This window comes from Petromyzon marinus, chromosome 9 (assembly GCF_048934315.1).
Source record: "Petromyzon marinus isolate PM22_M1 ecotype Great Lakes invasive population chromosome 9, UKy_Petmar_22M1.pri1.0, whole genome shotgun sequence".
NCBI lineage: Eukaryota > Metazoa > Chordata > Hyperoartia > Petromyzontiformes > Petromyzontidae > Petromyzon > Petromyzon marinus.
This window is the reverse complement of record NC_133675.1, coordinates 13,367,519-13,391,606: the sequence shown is the minus strand read 5'-3', so window position 1 is coordinate 13,391,606 and position 24,088 is coordinate 13,367,519. Positions and strand designations below refer to the sequence as shown.

Here is a 24,088-nt window from a genome sequence, read left to right as displayed (position 1 = left end):
GAATAGTAGTGAGTGTGAGTAGTAGTGAGTAGTAGTGAGTGTGAGTAGTAGTGAGTGTGAGTAGTAGTGAGTGTGAGTAGTAGTGAGTGGTAGTGAGTGTGAGTAGTAGTGAGTGTGAATAGTAGTGAGTAGTAGTGAGTGTGAGTAGTGAGTGTGAGTAGTGGTGAGTAGTAGTGAGTGTGAGTAGTGAGTGTGAGTAGTAGTGAGTGTGAGTAGTAGTGAGTGTGAATAGTAGTGAGTGTGAGTAGTAGTGAGTGTGAATAGTAGTGAGTGTGAGCAGTAGTGAGTAGTAGTGAGTGTGAGTAGTGAGTGTGAGTAGTAGTGAGTGTGAGTAGTGAGTGTGAGTAGTAGTGAGTGTGAGTAGTAGTGAGTGTGAGTAGTGAGTGTGAGTAGTAGTGAGTGTGAGCAGTAGTGAGTAGTAGTGAGTGTGAGTAGTGAGTGTGAGTAGTAGTGAGTGTGAGTAGTGAGTGTGAGTAGTAGTGAGTAGTAGTGAGTGTGAGTAGTAGTGAGTGTGAGTAGTAGTGAGTGTGAGTAGTGAGTGTGAGTAGTAGTGAGTGTGAGTAGTAGTGAGTGTGAGTAGTGAGTGTGAGTAGTAGTGAGTGTGAGCAGTAGTGAGTAGTAGTGAGTGTGAGTAGTGAGTGTGAGTAGTAGTGAGTGTGAGTAGTGAGTGTGAGTAGTGAGTGTGAGTAGTAGTGAGTAGTAGTGAGTGTGAGTAGTAGTGAGTGTGAGTAGTAGTGAGTCTGAATAGTAGTGAGTGTGAGCAGTAGTGAGTAGTAGTGAGTGTGAGTAGTGAGTGCGAGTAGTAGTGAGTCTGAATAGTAGTGAGTGTGAGCAGTAGTGAGTAGTAGTGAGTGTGAGTAGTGAGTGTGAGTAGTAGTGAGTGTGAGTAGTGAGTGTGAGTAGTAGTGAGTAGTAGTGAGTGTGAGTAGTAGTGAGTGTGAGTAGTGAGTGTGAGTAGTAGTGAGTCTGAATAGTAGTGAGTGTGAGCAGTAGTGAGTAGTAGTGAGTGTGAGTAGTGAGTGCGAGTAGTAGTGAGTCTGAATAGTAGTGAGTGTGAGCAGTAGTGAGTAGTAGTGAGTGTGAGTGAGTGTGAGTAGTAGTGAGTGTGAGTAGTAGTGAGAGTAGTGGTGAGTGAGCGCGCGCTGCGTGTCGATGGGCCCCCCACCCCTCGCGCCCCGCGTTGCAGTTCACCGGCGAGGCCACGAGTGGCGGCTGGCGTCAGTTCGAGTGGGGGGAGCCCCTCTCGCTCTGAGCTGGCGAGCGACACGGGGCGAGGAGGAGGAGGAAGGAGAAGAGGAGGAGGGGGGAGAAGACGAAGCGTGACGCGCGTGAGCCGGACGAGCGCGCGGTTGCGTGCGGCGTTCACGCCAAACATCGACGTCGGCGCCATACAGAATTGACCGTCACCGTCACTGACAAGGGAGAGGGGCAGGGAGGGAGAGGGGCAGGCAGGGAGGGAGGGAAAAGCAGGACACGCCGAACACTGCTGCTGCTGCTACAGTACCACCACCAACCACTACCGCCACTACCAGCCACACTTTAGCTGCCCCCGGGGTAAGTGTCACGCGTAGATTTGGTGGAGCTTGGAATCAGCTTTTGTGGAAGTCGCCTCTCTCCCTTATCCCCCTCCCTCCCCCCCTGTTCCACCCCGCACTCCTCTCTCGTTCTTCCCCTCCGCTCTCTCGCCTGCAGGGAGCGAGCCAGGAGTCTGGGGTGTGTGGAGGGGGTGGTGGTGTTGGTGTTGTTGTTGTGTACGCGCGCGTTATCCGCTCCTCTCTACTCTCGCCATGTGTGTTGTTGTTGTGTTTGATCCCCTCTCTCTCTCTGTGTCTCTCTCCTCTCGGGGTTGCACGAACGTGGCTTTGGCACGAGCCAGCGGACAACATTTTGTTGCGCGTGTTGGAACGCGGCGGTAGTCGTGGGAGGGGGGAGGGGGTGACGTGGGGCACGCATGACGCAAGCGGATAAGGATGTGCGCACACGTGTTACTGTACGTACGCACGTGTGTGTACGTACACACACGTGTTACTGTACGTGTGTGCGCGTACACACACACACACACGTGTTACTGTACTGTGTGCGCGCGTACACACACGTGTTACTGTACGTGTGTGCGCGTACACACACGTGTTACTGTACTGTGTGCGCGTACACACACGTGTTACTGTACTGTGTGCGCGTACACACACACACGTGTTACTGTGCGTGTGTGCGCGTACACACACACGTGTTACTGTACTGTGTGCGCGTACACACATACACGTGTTACTGTACTGTGTGCGCGTACACACACGTACACACAGGCAAAGCTTCCCCACGTAATAGCCGTGACAGACTATGAGCGAGTAGCAGCGCCTGTGAAGGCCGGCACGGCACACGAGGGGTTTGGGTGGCCAGCACCACCACGCCCGGGCCGCCTTTGTCTCCCCTCCCCCCCCCCCAGTGGCGATGTTTATACACACCGCACCGGGTACTCATTTGAGGCCGAGTCGACCTAGGGGAGGCCCAGGACCCGTATAGATAATCGTCGCTGTTGGTGTTGGCCGTGAGCAGGAATCGAACTCGGGTTGCCGTGGGGTTAGGTGCGCAGTGCGCTAGCCGCTGCACCACCGCTCCCCTACATACACGCCCACAGACGACACGTGTACACACACATACAGACGTGTACATACACGTGTATAGCAGACTGTTGGGACACAACACACGGATGTTGTGTAAGAATACACACATACGCCAGCGTGTACACACACAGACACACGTGCACACACACAGACACACGTGCACACACACAGACACACGTGTACACACAGACACACGTGTACACACAGAGACACACGTGTACACACAGACACGTGTACACACACAGACAGCTGGCGGACCGCGTGTTCTGTTCCTCCTAGACGCGCGTTTCGCATCTAGGCCGCAGTTCAACGCTTCCGTGTGCAACATAACAACAGCAGCAGCAAGACAGCAGCACACAGACACACGTGTACACACACAGACACACGTGTACACACACACGTACACACACAGACACACGTGTAGGCACACGTGTACACACACAGACACACGTGTACACACACAGACACACGTGTAGGCACACGTGTACACACACAGCCACGTGTAGCCACACGTGTGCTCTGTGTGTATACGTGTGGCTACACGTGTACACACAGACACACGTGTACACACACAGACACGTGTACACACACACAGACACGTGTACACACACAGACACACGTGTACACAGACAGACACACGTGTACACACACACAGACACGTGTACACACACAGACACACGTGTACACAGACAGACACACGTGTACACACACAGACACACACAGACAGGTACACATGTACACACACAGACAGGTACACACACACACACAGACACGTGTACACACACACAGACACGTGTACACACAGACAGGTACACGTGTACACACAGACACGTGTACACACACGTGTACACCACACAGACACACGTGTACACACACACGTGTACACACACAGACAGGTACACGTGTACACACACAGACACACGTGTACACACAGACACACGTGTACACACACACAGACACACGTGTACACACACACAGACACACGTGTACACACACACAGACACACTGTACACACAGCGTACAGTGTGCGGACAGGGCCAGCGTGACAGCTCGCGTGTGTGGCGCCAGCAGCAGCAGCAGCAGATGATTCACAGCGCGACAGCCTCCTGCTGCTGCTGCTGTTGTTGTTGCTACTGCTATTGTTGTTGTTGCTACTGCTGCTGCTATTGTTGTTGCTACTGCTGCTGTTGCTGCTGCTGTTGTTGCTACTGCTGTTGTTGTTGCTACTGCTGTTGTTACTGCTGCTACTGCTGTTGTTGCTACTGCTGCTGTTGTTGCTACTGCTGCTGTTGTTGCTACTGCTGCTGTTGTTGTTGCTACTGCTGCTGCTATTGTTGTTGTTGCTACTGCTGCTGTTGCTGCTGCTGTTGTTGCTACTGCTACTGCTGTTGTTGTTGTTACTGCTGTTGTTGTTACTGCTGCTGTTGTTGTTGTTGCTACTGCTGCTACTGCTGTTGTTGCTACTGCTGCTGTTGTTGCTACTGCTGCTGTTGTTGCTACTGCTGCTGTTGTTGTTGATACTGCTGCTGTTGTTGCTACTGCTGCTGCTGTTGCTGCTGCTGTTGTTGTTGCTACTGCTGCTGTTGTTGCTACTGCTGCTGTTTTTGTTGTTGCTACTGCTGTTTGCTGTTGTTGTTGCTACTGCTGTTGCAACTGTTATTGCTAGTGGCGCTGTTGTTGTTTACAGCTGCTGCTCTTGTTGCTGTTGTTTGCTGCCGTTGTTGCTGATGTTTGCTGCTGTTGCTGTTTGCTGCTGTGTGTTGCTGTTGTTTGCTGCTGTGTGTTGCTGTTGTTTGTTGCTGTGTGTTGCTGTTGTTTGCTGCTGTTGTTTACAGCTGCTGTGTGTTGTTGCTGTTGTTGTTTACAGCTGCTGTGTGTTGCTGTTGTTTGCTGCTGTATGTTGTTGTTGTTATTGTTTTCTGCTGCTGCTGCTACTGCTACTGTCGATGCCCAGTTCGCGCGCGGTGCTTCTAAAGGCCTCTATTATACACTAACAGACACATTAAACAGCTGTGTTTAAAGGGATGGCGTGAAAACTCAAGAGTGCTTTCGCGTTCCTCTTCGTCTGCGGGGTCATGGTAGTTCGTTTGGTAGTACAGCGGCGGAGAGAGACTGTGACACCACCACGTGGCGTGCAAGCGAGGTGTTCTTCCCACCACGCGAACTCTGACCTGAAGAAGTCCTCTGCTGGCTTGACATTGGGCATCGAGCACTCGTGGACGATGTGTCTCCGCCGCCGCCGCCTTCTTCTTACGCAAGGAGAGAATTCGATTTTATTTTGTTGTATTCGCTTCACCAGGATGGGCCCAATAAGCATCTGCTTGACTCTTATTTCAGGAATGTCCCGCGGCTGTACAGACGTTACACGGTGCAGTAAAGACTTAAGATGTACCATTCGGATCGGCCACAAACACCTTTAGTAAACGCATTCTCCTGCGGAGGGAGCTGGTAGGAACGTCGGGCTGCTCGGTCAATGGCCAGGGTCAACAACGGCGGCACCACGTGGTGTATTCCGCAAATATGCCCGACAGTGAGGGCGGGCACAAGCCGGCGTGAGTAGGTTAAACGTTGAGTTTTATAAGGGCACCACGGGGTGACCAGCCCCTCCCTCTCCACCCAGCCCCTCCCATTTTTGGATGCACGACGGACGGACGGACACAATAATCCCCTGTGGGCTGGTGGTGTAACCAGGAGGTTCCTACCAGTAACATACATTCTGTCTTCCCCGGCTGTCTATAGAGTACAGGGTGAGTGCCGAATGGACTTTACACTCGCGGTGTCGTCCGTGTCGGATCATATTCACGAGAGTCATTTCCCTTCCCGTCGCAGACACGCGGATTGAGCCGGTTCATTATTGGGGCGTTCAAGCCAAGTTTGGAAGCCGGTGGATAAACACAAATTCATTGCTTTCACCGCCGGAGAAACCCGAGGGCCAGAGAGACGCGTACGTAACCCGTAAGAATGGCAGACAACGTCTTGCCTGGTGTACTTTACGAGGTTTTTTTTTGCCCGTCAAAGGACGGGTGTATATTGCAGTAAATCTGAAATATTCAATAGAAAAATTGTTCAGCGCATGATTATTAATGAGGGGGGGGGGTTGCCCTATGTGGAGTGACGTCACTCGCCCGCTAATGGTTGTTGGGGAGGGGTGCGGCATGTGGAGTGACGTCACCGGCTCATGATTATTAATGAGGGGAGGGGTGTGGCATGTGAAGTGACGTCACCCGCTCATTATTAATGAGGGGAGGGGTGCGGCATGTGGAGTGCACGACCTTGTGCGTTAGTGTAAATTTCCACGCGTGCATGAATATTAATGAAGGGGCCGGGGGGGGGTCTCTTTTGCTGTGACGTCACGCACGGATGTAGCACTGTGCTGCGTAGATTTATTTTTTACCGTCACTTTGTGTAAAGAAACATCATCTTTGAAGCGACTTTGCGTAATAAATGATTTAATTCAGCTCGACCTTCCTCTGCGTTAGTGTAAAAATCCACTCACTCATGGCGGGGTGGTGCCTCGTAGTGACGTCACGCGCGGAGGGGGGGGGGTGGGCCTCGTAGTGACGTCACGCGCGGAGGGGGGTGGGCCTCGTAGTGACGTCACACGGGTGGGGGGTGGGCCTCATGTATAGTGACGTCACGCGCGGGACGGACAGACATTTCTGGGTGATGATAGTAGGTAATACGTTATGTTTGAAGGAATTACCGTAATGACCGCGTGTGTGTTATGATCGCAGCCCCGACGTGACAGCACCAGTGTGTTTCACGCACAGAGGTCAAACGCCCAACACGCGTGAGTTGTCCTCCCATGTCCGTGCCAACCTGGGAGTGAGCTACAGTGCAGGAGGAGCGAGTGCAGTTATGTCTTGGGGAATTTCGAAGTCACTGCCAGCAAGTATTCTCTGGAGCCACAGATAACGATTTAAATTTATCTCGCGGCTAATGGAAAACTCAAGACGCGTTATGGAAAGGATGAGAGAGTTCTGGAGTTATAAATTGTAAAACGGGTTTCGTATACCCCTATGATACACATGCACGAATTATACGTGTAGCGATAATACATTGGTATATATGAAGAAGAGCCATTGCACGAAACGTCACCTATTTGTATATCCATCTTTTTTAAAGGCCACAGTGTTGTTGACAAATATGTTTTTGTTAACATTGAATAATTGACAGCCCCTTGTCAATCCACTGCTGGATGAGGGTCAATGGACAACATATCGGTTTCAGGGGTTGTTTTACCATCACCATGCAGTGCTGATTGGTGAAGGAGTGCAGGGGCAGGCTTCTGTTCAGACTATACTCGCCACTGATGTCAGCTGTTGCCATAATTCGAACTCGGGTAGCCAGGTTCATAGCCGAGTGTTCTCACCACTGCGCCACCACTCCACCCCAAATAGTATGCAGTATGCCATACATAATAAAAACAACTGTAATAAACAACCGAATCACGGGCGTTTTCTTATATTAAAACAAAACATAGCTTCGGGATTTGAACTCGTAAAACACAACAAATGGAACGCGTGCAGAGGTGGCTTAAAAATAAAATGTCACTCCTCGGGTTAATAATAGTGAATGTTTCTGATGCTCGGAATTCTTGTGGCTGAACTTGGGCCTCCAAAAACGGGGCACAGGTGTGATCTTTGACACGACCACTCTCGAGAGATGTTTCAGGATCAATTACAGCGGATCGAGTCTAAATGTACGCCACTTTCCCACTCTTAATGCTACTACCCTTAGGGACGGGGGGGGGAAATACTTGGCGAGGGGTGACTTTGTCATCATCACGTGGGTACGACTGCCTTCTTGGAAAGAAATCACAGACCTGCCAATGATGCCATGACAGTATCTCAGATATGGCTCATATCACGTGACCTCACTTAATTATTCAGAATGCTGCCACGGCATCGTTAAGTAGCTCCCCGAACTGGCTCTTGGACGTTCTCCTTAACAAGTACGCACGTGTCCTGGGAAAGTGACTGGTACGGCTGATGCAAGTCATCAGTCATCTGCTTGCTTAGGTGTGACTCATCAGCATCGATGCTGGAGGAGCTTTTTTTTATCAATTTGTAATCATGCTGCTCTGTACCGCGCAGTCTTTCGTGAGTTTAACACGTAGGCTTTTGCGACCAATATCCACAATATTGACTTTTTTTTGGGTTAGATCGCAGAAATTTAAATGTCTCGTTAAACCTGCCACCACCCGACACAGCCAATTCGTAAGATTTTTGTAGTTAAACAAAACGTTGGAATTCGTTACTAGGTCAGCACACCGGTGTGTTGGAGAGTAAACCCGCAACATTTACAATCCGAGTATGACGTTTGGTCAGTAATTACAACCAGCCTTATCAGGCGACAGCCAGACTTGTGGAGAAATCCTGTTTCATTCGTGCTCCTGCCGTACGGATCTCCGTACGCGATGTCGGGTCGGAACGCCGGTCGTTCGGCATGATGCCCGACGTTTCGCTGCACGCGCTGGAAGCCTCTACGATTAGATTTCCTCGAGCAGCTCCCAACACGTGGAGCAAACGGTCAAGAAATCTCGCCGAACAACCCGAAAACGCATTGGAGAGCTAGCTATGTCACTTCCCATCCCCACCACCTGACCGCCCGCCCGCCCACACGCTCCCCTAATTGTGCCGGATGTGCGCCGATGTAAGGATATTGACGTTTTACGCTTAAACGATTCGGACTGAACTTTGAGCAGCTTGCGAGCGTCACTTTTTCCACTGAATGAATTTCCAGCGATTGGATCAAAAAGTGGCAATTTCCTCATTCATACATGAACGGAACAAATTAAAAAAAATTCCAAACTCGGAGCTGCCTCTGCTGTGGGAAATTTACGTGCCGATTTATTAATGAAATGACACGAGGTGTCGTTAAAGCACTTCTACACAATGGGGAAGTTCTCCAAAAATACTGCTGGTGAGCTTCGGTAACGAACCATTGTGAAGAAAATTGCATTCGGTATTACTGAAGAAATTGGCATGGGCGTACAGTTGTCGGTCTTTGGCAAAACTTTGTTGTTGCACGGTGCAGCCAGTGTGATGTCACGACGGTACCCACCGAGTGCTGAACCAGCAAGCGGATAGTTACACTTATGTAAGAACGTTCTTTTACAGAAACTCCAGGAAATTCATTTTACTGGAAATTAAATTGTCACTTATGTATGCAACAAAAAAAGAAGCGGACATCTGACTTGCGTTGCTTTCGACATGTTTACAGGTAGCTCGTCCGCAAATTAACCGCGTTAACCAACCTGCACTTCTCTCCATTGTCCCACAGCCTTCAGCATCCAGCTGGCCCTCTGGTCTCCTGCAGAGGTGAAAATGAGATTTCCCAAAATCAGCAACAGCTAAATCTTTCACGGGAGAGCAGATATCTCAAGGACGTGCATGGCAAAAAAGATTATTTCCTCGTCACCACCTCTTTAATTCGTTGTTGCTGTCGTCACCACTGGCAACACATTTATTTATTTTATAAAACTCCCACGACACCTGGGCTCCGGCATTGCATGGTGGCGGTGGCGATGGCGACGGTGCGGCGAGCGCGCGCCCGGGACCTGAACCCGTTCGTGACGTGCTCCCTGTGCCGGGGATACCTCATCAAGCCGACGGCCGTCACCGAGTGTCTGCACACCTGTGAGTGCCGCGTGCCCACGGCCGGCAGCGACCCTCACCGCATCTACCCACCGCGTCTCCGCACGACTCCGCCAGGAATGGTCACGCAACGACTGGGAGGGACCGACTGCCAAACCGTGTTCGCTCACTCAACATTCACTTACTTGTTTTTACGTTGGTCGGTCTTGGTCGAGTAGACGACAATAATCTGGAGGTGGCGCAGCTAACCACCGTGCATTTTAGTCATAAATTGGTTTGGTCAAGCGCCGTTAGCGAGAACCCATTAAGGTCTGTACGCTGTTAGCGAGAACCCATTAAGGTCTGTACGCTGTTAGCGAGAACCCATTAAGGTCTGTACGGCCGCACGAGGTGGCGGTATGGCCGGCACCACGATTTCCCCATTCCTGTTGTTTATACACCACACGCTGGGAATCGAACCCAGAGTCGCCAGGTCGGTAGCGTAGCTAACCACTGCGCAACAGCTCCCTCGCCCCCCCCCCCCTGACCAAAGCGCGTGTGCTTATGACAAATAACGATGCCCCCCCTCTCTCCCGGTCTCATCCCCAGTCTGCAAGAGCTGCATTGTGCAGCACTTTGAAGAGAGCAACGAATGTCCCAAGTGTGGCATCCAGGTGCACGAGACCAACCCTCTGGAAATGTTGAGGTCAGAAAGCGCGCGCCGCGTTGGCGTGCCTCTCGCCGCTCCAGCTTGGTGCCGCGGCGTCGTCCCGTCTCCAGCCGAGAGGCGTGCCGTCACACGCCTCCCTCGGGATGATTTTAGACCGTGCCCGTCATATTCCGTTCAGGAGCTGGAGCGGTGTTTGCCTTTTGACGGTTACTGATCGATAAGCCGGCTATTTTTTTTTAAGGTTTCCCCTCAGTTGATGATTACTAGATTGTTTGCGTTCACAGCGAACCTTCAAAGAGGGGCCGTCCGAATTGAAATGTGATAAATAATACTCCCGCGCTCTGTAACTCCACTGCTTTCACAAAGGCGTTCCTACGCCACCGTGGGTGTTGTATGTTCATACTTCGCTGTGCTTGCTGCTAAAGGGTTGTGAGGGGCCGCAGGACTGGTACAGATATCAATCGTCACTAGCTGGTACTCATATAAATCGTCACTAATGTTAGCTGTGGTCTGTATTCGTAGTGCGGTGTGCTAACCACAGTTCCAACCCATGAGTAATATAAATGTACGTATGTGCTCACACAATAAAAATGGACGGAATGTCACAGACAAGCAAGGCTCAACATGTGGTGGGATGCTGTTTGTTTAAAAGCTCTTCGTTTGATTGACTTCAGGCAGGACAAGACTTTGGAGGAAATAATCTTCAAACTTATCCCTGGCCTGAGAGAGTGTAAGTTGAAAATCATCTCAATATAATCTTGATTTGAAGCTTTCGTGACTGCAGGAATCCATACTCTTTGGTTCTTTTGGTAAAGTCATGTGGGTAGAAATAAAATTAAATAAAACAGGCGACCGCTTGTGTTGCGATTGAAACGTCGTGATTTATTTGATTTTATTTCTAACTACGTGACTTTACCGAAATAACCAAAGAGCATCTCAATATACCCACGTGTCATTTCAAATGTCCAGTATGTTTTTGAAAGCGATAAGTTACGTGGAGTTGAGTAAATTAGTTAAAATATACGTGTGATCCTCAACTTATATTTATTTTTCAGGTGAAGAAAAGAGAGAACGTGACTTTTGGAATGCGCAGAGAAATCAAGAATACCGGAACGGTAAATATTCCTGCAGTCACCACCATATTTCCCTTTTCGAAATGAAGGAAAAAATACAAATACTGCGAGATTATCGTCGTGTTTTTAATGGCTGAGCAGTGGGCACTTTTAAGTGAATATTGACATTCCTGAGACACCTAAGTGGCCAATGTTAATAGTGGGGTGACCTCTCTGTGAAGGCATGGGGTGAAGACCCTAGCTGGAGCAGGTGAAAACAGTGGCAGCTTTGGGGAGGCGATGGAGATGATGCCCCCCCCCACTCCTCCTGAGACCCTGAAAATGTGTTTCATTGACATTTACCGTAAACATCAGTAAATACGTTGATTGTTTTTATTTTATTTTATCAATGTTGGGCCCCATTTAAAAAGCCTGAAATTTTGGGACCGCCACCGCCTGGGAAGTTTCTAGAGCCGCCTCTGGGCAAACCATTTCCACCACAGCGCTTCGTACGATGAAGTCAAACAGTGTTGTAGAAACGGTTCGTAATGTTAACGAATGGGCGTCGCAGCCTTTCTCCGATATACACAGCGGGTGCTCGAGCGGATTTGCACAAGCAGGCCAAATTACTGCTCGTACCGTTTTGCGTTTTACTCTCGTTTAAAGTTTGGTCAACGCGGTGCTCCGTCATTGCTTCCCATTAGTGTTCGTACGCCGCCCCTTTCAACGGGTTCACCCTCCGGGGCGATTGGCTCATCTGGTGTAAACTCAATTGCGCCGAGCAGCAAGTGAGTGGTGGTGGTGGTGGTGGTCGAAGGAAACGAGTGAGCCGTCGGTGTGTCAGGTTCTTCACTGTAACGGAGCCCGCTCTGTGCCGCCCTCGCAGATGAAGAGAACAGGCCCAAGAGGCTGAAGCTGGAGGACGACGGTCCGTGTGGAAACGGAGACTTCCACCGGAGCGACCCGCAGATCGCCATCTTCCTCGACTGCCTGCGCAGCAATGGGCAAGGGGGCGACACTGCTGTCGAGGTGGCGGCACCCACTGCAGCCCCCAGTGTTGAGAGGGATTATCTTGTCTTTCCCATTTGCTTTTGTTGTTGTTGTTGGAATAACTGCTGTTTATTGAAGTAGAACTTAGGCACGGAACAATTGACTCCCCCCCCCCCCAAATGGGGTTCTAAATTGAGTTGAGAATGCACTTTATTTTTGGCCTTCGTTTGCAATGTTTCACATTTTTCGATGCCAGTTTTGCAATTGCGTTTGCTTCGTGAGCCTCAATGTATCATTCGCAGTTGGTTTGCCTGGAATTTTCATCGAGTTTACGAAAAATCCCCCTGCTTCTGCCCACTCAGCAGTATAAATGGGTAACCCCAGTGACCTGATCGACGAGAGAGACAGTAAGACGCACACCGCTGTTTCAGAAGTACTGTCCGAACACAATGGAGATTTGGCATCTGCTGTTGACAGTTTGTGAAATCTCCAGTATTCTTCGAATGCCCGCCACTGTCGTTTGTGTGCATAGAGCCTGATGAAGCGCTTCATAAAATGCTCCAAGCGGGTGACTGTTGGGACCATAAAAAAGTTCCTGAGTTTCAAACTGAAACTTCCCAGCAATTACGAGGCAAGTGGCACCGCATTCGAACGAAACGCAACGCGGCGCGCACACCAGACCACAAGTACGGGCCTCTTTACACCGCACGGGCGCGAGGCCGGATTGAACGGGGCGAGAACGGTGGGTGACGTGTGTGCGCGTGCCTTAGCTGGACGTCCTGTGCAACGGAGAGATCATGGGCAAAGACCACACTATGGAGTTCATCTACAGAACCCGGTGGAGAATTAAAGAAGGCGACGTGAGTACTGCCCACGCTGTGCTCCGCAGCGCCGTCACTGTTTGAAATGTAATCGCGCTTCTCACAAACCAGGTGACTTCTCGGCAGCCTCGATTGCGATTCATACCCGAACTTTATTCGGGAAGGGACAAACACGCCGTCGTTTTTCGAATAAAGTTAGAACGCGGCACAATAATGGTTGTATAAAGGTGTCCTGGATTTTTCATAAAGATGTCGGAGAGAATGACTGATCAAGTGTGCGTCTCTGTAATTCGTAATTTATAATGTGTTCCAGTGAAGAATGTAATTTTTATAGACGTTTTTTTTTCATAGGCATACCGTATTTATCATGCAGACATATGACCAGCGTTGGATATTTTCATTAGTCCAGATTGAGTATTCACTTCAGCACAATTAGCCAAATCAAGCATGGTTAACAACATAAGCTGCATGTGTATTCAATACCATCGTATACCAACAGCTGGTATTTATGATGAAGGCAAAGCTCATATTTGACTGCATTGAATTAATGCATGAAGTAACCTCGCCATTGATTTGTATGTTCTATATTTTAACCCCAATGTTTGTTTGTCTTTTTACAGTCCTTCCCGATGATCTTGCAGTATCGCCCAAAAGTAGACTTCAGCTACATGTGAACAGTTTGTAACAGAAGTATACCTTTTTGCACTAAGAATTGAATGTACGGGATTCCAAAAGCTAGAGTGGTCAGTAAAAAAAAAACCTGAATGATGTTATATATTTGCTATTCTAGAGAGTATATAAGTTTTCATAGCTGGCTAATAGGAAACAGGGCTGGAACTTACGTAGCACGACAAAGGTCAGTTTAAGTTAATATTTTAAATAGTAAAGAGACGAGACATTAGCACTTACATTGAGCTCAGTATCCTTAGGTGGCTGTCGCCATGCTCCCTTCTTTTGAACCAACTCCGCTCTGTGCTCACCGCCTGCCAGTATTCCTTACAAACAACTAAACTGCGTGCTTCTCAAGGGCCTAGGTAGCGTCGCATGACATAGGACCTCCACCCTACGCTGCATCCTCTGGTGAAACGACGTCGGTGCGAATTCTATTCCATCCCAGAATCCTTGTGAGTGCGGTGGTCGACCCACGTCTCGTTGTGGGACGATGTTTTTTTGTTTGTTAACAATGTTTGGCTCCCAATGATGACCATCTGCTGTTTGGTCCTCCCTCTGAAGGAGCACATGGGTGGCATTACAATCAGATGACGAAGTGAAGACCTGTGTCCCGACATGGTTGGAGCAGAGAGAGAGAGAGAGGGACTCTTCTTCTGTTGCGGCATTGTGCATCGAGGCATTTGTGCACGGGGTGGGAAACGTGCCGTAGCGTGGATGGGGAAGAAATAGCCGGGCGGCCACGATCCAGGAGTTTAAAACTCTTTTCGGTGAGCGAAAGTCCAGGAATGACTTGGACCCCACCCTTGTACTTTCACCGGGAATACACTTTTGAGAATCCCATTTAATTTCTGAGTTAGGTCTTGTGCCAGATAGCAGCGAAAAAAAATGCTCTATTTACAAAATCGAGAGTCGTTAATCAAGTAAATAATGCTGTGCTGTTTAAGACGTAAATACTAGACGTTATAATAAAATAATGAAAGTTAAATAATAAAGGTATAAAATGTCAAAAGGCATAAAATTTTGATTTAAAGCTTTCGTGACTGCAGGGATTCGTATTCTTGGTTCTTTCGGTATAAAATTCTCACAACGTTTCGACTGCAGTCGAAACGTCGTGAGAATTTTATTGTTTTATAGTTTTATTATTTTATTGTTTCCCTTCTACGTGACTTTACCGTAAGAACCAAGAATAGGCGTAAAATTGTTGTAATGTGAAGTGCCCAAAAAGAAGTTATTTCGTAAAAAAAAATTACGATATATTTGTTTTACCTCATGTTAACGTTTTACAAGACACGAACTGATTCAGTCTCCTTTTGGGATCTTATTGGTTGCACTTGGACGATGCGCGGTCAAAGACAGCTCTGGGGCCCCAGGACAGATTTGACAAATGTGGTGTTCGCAGAGAGACGTCACTGACCTGAGAGCACGGGAGCAAGATAGCTAAATCAGGTTATGTGCAGAGATATGGAGGCACTTTGCTCCGTGAACCTTTATGGATAAAAACTTAACCAGTGGAATTCGATTAATTTCCATGAAAAAGTGTATCTCGTGTTGCAAGGGTGTTCTCGAAATGGATATTCAAGGACAAATCTTGCTGCACTGTTATAGACAGGAACCAGGTGAGTTAGTACATTGAAAGCACATTGGAAAGGTGTTTTATAGGCAATAGTTGCATACTCAATTGTGAGTAAAATTATTTGAACAGTTGATGCCACATGTGAAGGAAAGGCAAAGAAGCACTTGATTCTATAGAATCCAAGATCAAGCCTGCACTTTTTAACAAGATTGTCAATGTTCAGGGTCGAGATACAGATACCTGTAGGTACGATCCATTTGTATAAAATGTGTTTATAGGAAAGAGGAAATAGAATTTCAATTTTAGACTTGTTGCAAAACACAATCTTGTGTAAACCAGTCAAACCTAATATATTTTTGCAGCTCAGTAATCAATATGCCATTAAATACAATATTGTGCCCTGTACGTAATATCGAGTTTGAAAACATTTAGCGATACTTTGAAAAGTATCAGAGATAAGTGATATAGACACTAAATAGTGGTTCTGAAAATTAAACAATCTGAGATACCCTTTTATGGACAGGTGCTCAGACTTGACCACATCAATGACTTCAAGTGCGTTATGGGCCACAGCATCAAATATCTTCTTGAAGTTAACAAGTTGCTGCTCGCAATCATCACCTCTCGTCCACGAGAGAGGACGTCGAGCCAGATTCTGGCTCCTCGCCTCCCTCACGTGCCGCTCGCGGAGCGGCGAAACCCACGTGGGGCAACGCAGCCCGCGACACCGCGGGGGGTAGAGCCCTCGTGCCTTGTCAGCCGAGCCGGAATAAACACCGGGGCCCATCTCCTGCTTCGCCGGGGAAAGCACACCTCGTCCCAGCAGAGAAGCCCCCGTTGTAGGAGGGCCGCGTGTGCACGCTGGCACCACGAGGCACGAGTGACGCAGGTGGTGGTGGTGGGGGGGGTGGCAAATGACCTTGGCCAGTGCCAACGACTGAAATTGGGCTATGAAATATTTCACCGAATTAAAAAAAAATGTATGGGTAGCGTAGGGGGAGTTGGACCTGTGCATTTAAAACAAAGGATATTTGGGTAGGGCGGGAAGGCGCGTGATCCCCAGGTTTGTATCGAGCTTGTTGCCACGCTGTCGTGGTTCTCGCACGCCGAGAGGTACAATGCAGAGGTCGCCGGTTCGATCTCCTGCCCACTGCAGTTGAAACGATAGCCAAAGGTTCTCAATCCTCACGCCTCTATCCACCCGGCAGCGTGTAGATGGGTACAGCACCATTAACGTGCTTGTATACTCCCGCATCTACCAAGAAATCGGGCCAGTGTGGAAGGATAGGCCAAAACACGCTCTCAAAGGAACTCTCCAGCACGACTGGAGTGGAGAGGCCCTTCCACCAGCAGCAGTGGCGGCGGGAGCAATACATGGCGTGGCCGCCCCCTTTAACTTTCACCTCTCGTGCCCTGAGGAAGCGTGCTTGTTCTAAGAGGATTTATGGCAGTGTCAAGACGTGGAGCGGAGTCCATCAGAAGGGAGTGGAGCATGTCGAAGGGCGCTGTGAAGAATATATCAGGCTGTGTGGCGTAATGGCATTAGTCATGATTTATAAAGGCAGGCATGGCGGACTGGTTTACATGACATCTTAGTTTTGCCACTTATCAACGATGTTTTAAAACTACATTCCTTCATGTTAAAAAATATATATACTGTAAGCATACATGAATAATTTGCTGCTGGTTGCATTTTTTCCCCCATTCATCGCACTTAAGACGAGCAAACCAACAGCTTGAAAGCAGATTCAGCGCCGTACCAGTGCAGATCTTGGAATCGTAGCGATCCGTATTTCGCAGGTGTCTTATCTGTCGGGCACGCGATGGCATCTACCTATGACCGTGAATGCTTGGATACTTAAGGAAGATACTCCAGGTGTAATGATGCATTTCGATTCATAGGTAAATAGATTCTTGAGGCTCAAACGTCGAGAATCAATGTTTTCTGATTCATGGAAATTATACGCTCTCATTTAAGCTAATGGGCAGAAACCAGAACTGTAAAAGCCGATCATAAAGAGAAAAAAAAACGATAGCATCTGACACGGTTGAATTGGATCGCATCCCTGACTTGCGTCGAATAGCCGGGCGGTCGAATCGTCGCAACCCCAAGACAATAACGGCGATCTTGCAATCGGTGCTGAAGTGGCTGATGAAAGCCATCTTCTCTAAGTTAACTCCCGTTGTGTGTTTTTTCTTGATTTTGGCCAAAAAAAACAAACCTAAAAAACACTGGCACGTGGAATGTTAAATCCACTTGGATTTCAGCACAGAAAACGTTCACGCGTGAGACGGCACGTGTGAAATGCAGGCGTTTGATCCTTGAGCAGTGGGGGCAGCGTAGCAAAAGGTTGTCAAAAGATGCATGGTTTTATGCGCCACCAAATACTCTATTCACGGAATGCTGGGGGCGTGCCACGTGTTCATCACCGCACAAACAAAAAATGAAGTGACAAGCACTTACGCGTACAAGAAGGAAAAAAAACAATGCTCTCATTTTGAAGTGACACCGTTGTTATTTTTAATGAAAGTAATTATTGTGTGTGTGCACGTAACATTAAATGAAAGGTCTACTGCCTCAACCAGCACCCACTGGACACGGGGCAGAGGAGTGCCGTGTCCTCTGCCCCGTGTTTCCGTGACGAAAAGCCAGAGTTGCCACTCTTCTTTCGTTTTGGAAACATCCGAGTTCGACCACAATTTCCTTCGACAGGTTGTGTCACATTGCCTTCCTGAGTGTTAAATATTAACTTCATTTTTCATACTGTTAATTTATGTATATATTTTTTTTGTAACATGGACTTGTAAGTTAGGTGCTGTACGGGATTGAAATTGTTCATGGAAACATCCACTGTTTGAATTAAGAGTATACAATAAAACAACGTGGTATACAGACGAGTGTGTTTACCTATTCACTTCCTATTTCACGTGCACTTGAACAACTGGAATAAGAGCAGGCACATGAAAGAACAGTTATGAAGGTAATTGGTAAAAATGCAAAACATCAACACAAATCACAACACAGAACAGTTGCATTTAAGCCATAGTAGCCGCTTTATATAGTTGGTATTTATCACATTTATAGTTTTGCTCGAAACGTTTACAATTCTTTACCAAAATGTGCGTATCTGTTTCTTGAAATAGGTATTCAATACTTGAGATTTTTTTTACAAAAGTGTCTAAAATATATTCAGATACCAAAAATAAATGGAAGAGCCCATTAACATGAGGTTGAAATGTTATGTGTTTTTTTTCTCCAGTGCAAACAAAGAAAAAATATAGCAATCGTTTCACAGTCTTCGAAAACCTTCGCTGCCGCAAAGCATGCGTGCTATTAGAACTGGCTAAAAGCAAGTCATGACTGTTGCAACCGGGACTCAAGAGAATACTATCCCTGTCCCGACACAAAACACAAAGATGATGAATACACAGCATTGCTTCGTATCGAGCCAGCGCTGTCATCGAGGGATCTCGTGGCGAGGGAAGAACCGATGACCGACCAATCGATGCCGGCCACTGTCGGAAGAGTCGTGACGACAACATCAAATGAGTGTGTTGTTTTTTTTTGTACACACACACACTTCTCTGGAACGTACGGTACACAGACCACGTGAGTGTTTCAAGTGTTAGGAGATGGCCCCCCTCTACCCGAGGTTCGTTGTGTCGATGGAAGCAGGGAGCACTGCGGAGCTACAAGATCAGGATAAGGAACAAAGGTTATCTCAATAAAAGACTGCACGTTTTCCATCACTCCTGGCAAGGGGACAAAGTTCACTAATAAGTCATCGCTCGAGGGATGTAAAGGTACAGTATTTTTAGAATGTTATTTCAAACTTAAACGAATTAAAGTTGGGCAATGTTCAATTTCAATAAGTGCACAATTAGTAATTTTGCAAGTATATCTGCAAAACCTCAACTAACCATCCCTATATTTAGCAATAAAAAAACTGGCCCAATCAATGATCTGGCTACAATCGGGTGACAGTCTTTTTAATCTCAGCTCATTCTACATCCCATCCATATTATTCCAATAGCTTCTAGACAATATTAAACAATTCTAAGGCATGTTTTAAATTGACAATTTTCCGCTCCGTTTAGAAGCATTACTAAGACAACGTTTTCAGGTGCTCTTAAAATATTTTGTTGAGCATTTCCATCACCGACATGGACATGGAGTTGGATCAAGTTCTGAAGATTAAAATATGGACATCTTCACGTGCCATGCTTGTGGGATTATAAACCTAATCTATGGATGAGCATAAATAAGTTATGCGTAGATAACTCCCAATAAAATTAAGGACTTCGTATTTAACGATAACGTTTACAGAAATGTGCAGTACGTTAAACGAAGATCAAAGGCAATTATTTAGACTAATTTTGAAGACATTCATAAATCCCGCAAATGAGATATGAGCCAGAGGACAAAAATGCACTTTCGCAGAAATAGCAGTTTTTACCATTCTTCATAAGGCAACACCACTGCTTATATAACCGTAACTTCCTGTCCATGGCTTAAATGTAAGCTGCTGCATGCATGCTGTACTGGATTAATAAGGCTTACATCATTTTTGGTACCGTGTTCGTTCATCAGAGATGATCCGTACAATGTATTTAACTGCGCAACGCAACGCCAAATGTATTAAACTCTTACGCAGTTGACTTTTTAAATTCACATTTTAGTGACCAGTGTTATACAATTTGTTTTGCAGTCAGTTTATAACAGATACGCTGCATAAAGAAGATACTTTGGCACATCGTTTAAAGGAGAATGTACTTTTATACGGCCAATGATTTTCCGTTTTACAAAACTTTTAAATAATTTCGTAGGGTCTCTATATCGGCGTATCCTACCTATATGAACGCCCCACTTTGCCATTCAATATATCACTTAAATGGGCCTCTTGCACTCACATTCCATAGCCGCCAGCCTCCCAGGTATGTACTTGTTCCCAGCCTAGCGCGTGTATATAAACAGTCTGATGGTTACATTGATCAATCGTCTGCTGTTTAGTTCCTTTCAAACACACAGATAATACAGGTTGTATCTGACCTGGACGCAAAGGTCATTGCTAAAGTTCACGCATGCGCTTCATATTTTGACTCGGTCAGTAAAAGCTGCCCTTTTAAATGTTCACAGTCTTTATTTAAAGTGTATTTACGACTCATCTGCATATCCTTCCATTTTAACAGCAGCAAGTCGGCATCCGACTACAGGATAACGTGAGCATCACAAATTGAGCGTCTGGTGCAGCAATGGCATAGATTCTTGTCGCCGTTTTTCCAAAACCTTCGATTATTTTTTTTAGCGTGGCGTTTGCGAACAAAAAATTATGCCACGACCATTTTCGCTGAGCCCATCCGTTACGATAGCACTTGCAGTGTAAATTATGGCTGTTCTTCTTACAGACACTTAACGCATTGTCCATTTCACCATTCAGGTACACATCGAAAGTCACCACAGTAGTCGTCGCGGTCATCGTAAGGCGAAATTGCGCTCGTATTTTTATTTACTTAACCGCCATTCGCATCGCAGAATTGCCTTTGCGCGCGTACCTGCGTGTTCATTAATAGCACTTAAAAAGGAAAATCTGCGTAATGTTATTATTCAGTAGTAGGTTAAATACACTCATCTAGTTTAGTGCAGCAGCACCATTAATTCTCAACAAGAGGCTGGGTGTGGGGCTATGATAGGATCGATACAAATGCCACATGGCCCTCTGGAGGGTCCGGTATTGACAGGACCAGGCCTCTCTTTTTGTGAATATCGCCTGCATCATTAAACACCATTTCGAGATAACTTATTAAAATAAATTTTCAACAGACAAAATAAGTTTTGCCTATATCAATACAGAAAATTATTGGCCTTGGAAACTTAGCAATTACAGCCACACAACTAGATACCCACATATTGATCTACGAGCATATGCCTATAGTGTAAGCGCACGCACCATATGCCGTGGCTAGGATTCGGCGTCACGTGCTACCTTAGAACTCACCTGGGGAACCTGAAGGGAACCCCACACTGCTTCACAGCTGTGCACTACTGCGACACTTTGGAAAGGCAAAACGTGCACACATTTCACCCAGGATGTGGGAAAGTTTGCGACACGGTAGCAATGCCCTTCCCCCCACCGCAGCATTTTCAGAAGTGCGAGAAAGGTTTCCAAGCACACTGAGAGTGGTTTGAAGAAGGGAATCGGCTAACACCGTGGCGTTTGCACCTCTAGCAAACGTCAGGACAACGAACGTTCTACCTCCTAAACGGCGTTGTAAAATGAATTGGCAGCCTCATAAAAAAGCAGTTGTATTGTATGTTACAGAAAGGTCTTTGTAAATTTAAATCCCATTAAACGCTGTTCTATATAGACTGTTTAAACATTGGCATTCAATGTAGAGTACCTACTACGACTTTACTGAGTTCCACATTGCTATCTGGCATGCATTGTTGGTGTACTAATAATAAATTTGCTCTCAGTATAATTTATAATGCTGTATAGCTATATACACGTGTAATATTCCACAAGTGTGATCTTTAGTTTTCTGCCTGACGACAGGTTGACTTGCGCAAATATAAATTTATATTTCTATGTGAGCTTATGATGACGTCATAATTTTAAAAAATATGGGAATCGTATATATTGATAGCCCATTGTGCTATTGTTTGCTTAAGCTGTATGCAAAGTAGCTAAAGTGGCGAGATGTTAACTCCCTCGCCTGATATGCAGGTCGTGGGTTTGATCCCGACCCTGACGTCTGTATATTTGGAGTTTGCATATTCTCATGCGTTTAGAGTATTTGACTACTATAACATTCCACGTGATAAGCCACTTCGTTGAGGTATAATTTGTGGCCAGGTCTCTTCTGAAAAAGAGCTGATAAGCTCAAGGTGGCCTTATCTGGCAAAATAAAAAATTTAGTTTAATAGTTTCATGGCCCATTGTTCTATTGTTTGCTTAACCTGCATGCAAAGTAGCTAAAGTACAATTAACCCATGTATTATGACAAAACTCAAGTGGATTTTACTTCTGAAATAATGCAGCTGGGTTCACCTCGGTGCAGTTTGAACTCAACTCACGGGCAACTAGCAATGCCGGCTTACTCTTTAATTGAACGTACACGTGTGTGTGTGTATGTGGAGGCGGTGACATAGCCAAGCAGTTTGCCAACTTGTAGCAAAGGTTGCCGGTTCGAAGCGCAGCGGCTGCCCTGGTTAATACTGAATTAATAAAACATATATGCGCCGTCCGCTTCTCAATGGGCTTGAAAGATGCCGCAGTTATTACAAAAAGGTCAAGTCGCGTTCGGTGGCGTCAGCGTACACATTTTGCCAAATTTGATAATTATTCGCAAATAACCTGAGGGTGAAGCTACTGAGCAACGTTGTCTCCTCCTGTAAAACTAAACGCAGACTATAATCGTCAGTTCAGAGTATAGCCTTCGTAATTATAGCCTTGCGCCATAAGAATGGCACAAACACCCAAATATGCTCGCGTAGCGATTGGTTAACGTCAACGAATGTACTTTTGAAGGCATAACACAATCAACGTGTACATGTAATAATTTTATAGGGGGAGACAAATGATGCACGTAACCGCAGTGATTATGTTAATGTGCGTAAGAAAACTGCAACATTTTCCCAATGGGGTGCGTGCTTTTGTGGAGGAAAAGATTAAATGGAAAAAAAAATCCTATCTAAGTAAGAATGAACAATACATCTGTGCAAATCACTACACACACTGTTGACAGTGCTGGCTTTTTTTTGTTGAAAACAAAACGGTTCCCAAAAACCTCCCGATTTTGGGAAATTTAGCGTTTGTAGCTTTTCCAACGATGGGCGATGTACTTTAGAACAAATTTGCATTTGGCAGCAAAAAAACCAAGGGCAAAGCATCACTTACTGAAAATAGCGATTATTGCTGAGTTACAATGTAAAAGATTGAAAGTTGTCCATTAAGAATGACCTTATCTAGAATAACATTTAACAAAAGAGATTCCGTGTCAAATCGAACAAGGTCCAAACAATTAAGACGCCGCAATATCCTCGGACGGGATCCTCGCTGTCTGTGCGCGAGCGCTCGCACGGAAGTGGAATTCCTTTACGCTTCGAAGAGGTCATGGTGAGCGACTCTCTGGAGCTGCGCGTTGTACTTGTTTATTTCCGCATTCAGCCTCTCCAGGTGCTCGTCTATGAAAGTTTCCATCACTGGATTAACAGGAGACAAAATTGTCGAGGAAAACAACACACGTTTACATCAGTACTATTGCACGTCCACTTAGCCAACGTTGTGTGCGCGTGTGTGTGCGGGGAGCGGTAGCGCAGCAGTTGGCGAACTGCTGCACTACGAACTCAGAGACCCAAGTTTAATTCCCGCTTGCGAGCAATAACAGCAAAGAATATTTGAACTGGTCCTGGGCCTTCCCTAGGTCGACTCAGCCATAAATAAGTATCTGGTGTGTTGTGTAAACATAAAAACCAGCGAGACAAAGGCTATATGGTGAATCTTTGTCTTTGCAGTCACTACCGCCTTATGCAAATTCAATAATTTCTCACTCTTGTACATTCACAAGAGGCAGTTTGGTGTAAAGGTTTTGAATGTTTACACGGTTAACTGGCGTGTATGGCCCACAATCATTTAAGTCGAGCAAGCAGGACGAGGGAAATGCCGAATGTAAATGGCGCCAAGGTGGCGGTGGTTAATTAAGCATTGTATTAATTTTCCTGTTATTAATGTTGCCGCAGGCTTCATTTCATACATGATGGGAGTTATTTTAACATTACACTAATTATTCAAGCTCTTGCTGCCACCAGTAACTCTCTATGATTATACACATCGATAATATTTCTTGCTCTGTTGCTCTACTTTATTGTTGTATGTGTTTTGATTTTTTTGCAATATTTTTGGCGACCCAGGTCACGCTTCCAAAACGAGACTATATCCTGGTCTCGTGAGTTCTCAATAATAAACCTGAAAATTGAACAGCTTACAAATAGCCAGACGGACACATCGCTGCACAACCGTAAAGCATTCTGACTGACACACACACACGTACAGACATCGGCTAACAATATCCCGAAAGCTGTTTACACCCCCCTCCCCAACATCAGACGTG

General features: G+C 46.6%; 2 protein-coding genes across 6 annotated transcripts in view; one reads left to right on the top strand and one right to left on the bottom strand.

The window, feature by feature from the left end:
* The first annotated feature begins 1,243 nt into the window (after positions 1-1,243).
* PCGF5 (polycomb group ring finger 5) lies at positions 1,244-17,872 on the top strand. 3 transcript variants are annotated; one of them, XM_076065923.1, is made up of 10 exons: positions 1,244-1,554; positions 5,451-5,565; positions 8,907-9,262; positions 9,809-9,905; positions 10,544-10,599; positions 10,925-10,984; positions 11,808-11,950; positions 12,444-12,542; positions 12,682-12,771; positions 13,353-17,872. In XM_076065923.1, the coding sequence occupies exons 3-10, from the start codon at positions 9,136-9,138 to the stop codon at positions 13,404-13,406; spliced, it is 726 nt and encodes a 241-aa protein (XP_075922038.1). In that variant the 5' UTR covers positions 1,244-1,554; positions 5,451-5,565; positions 8,907-9,135; the 3' UTR covers positions 13,407-17,872. The 3 variants fall into 3 exon arrangements, with proteins under 3 accessions (XP_075922038.1, XP_032806262.1, XP_032806264.1); XM_032950371.2 differs by lacking the exon at positions 5,451-5,565; XM_032950373.2 differs by lacking the exons at positions 1,244-1,554; positions 5,451-5,565 and adding an exon at positions 1,607-1,713.
* DNAAF9 (dynein axonemal assembly factor 9) overlaps positions 17,474-24,088 on the bottom strand; it is a 70,622-nt gene continuing 64,007 nt past the window's right edge. For all 3 annotated transcript variants that reach the window (XM_076065922.1, XM_032950368.2, XM_032950369.2), the window contains exon 37: positions 17,474-23,180. In XM_076065922.1, coding sequence (XP_075922037.1) covers positions 23,074-23,180 — 107 coding nt within the window. In that variant the 3' untranslated portion in view covers positions 17,474-23,073. The remainder of the gene's footprint in view (positions 23,181-24,088) is intronic.

Coding starts and splice junctions, on each gene's coding strand:
- PCGF5 (XM_032950371.2), top strand. CDS start 9,136: ATGGTGGCGGTGGCGATGGCGACGGTGCGGCGAGCGCGCGCCCGGGAC. Junction 10,600..10,924: donor TATCCCTGGCCTGAGAGAGT/GTAAGTTGAAAA, acceptor TTTATTTTTCAG/GTGAAGAAAAGAGAGAACGT. Junction 12,772..13,352: donor GGAGAATTAAAGAAGGCGAC/GTGAGTACTGCC, acceptor GTCTTTTTACAG/TCCTTCCCGATGATCTTGCA.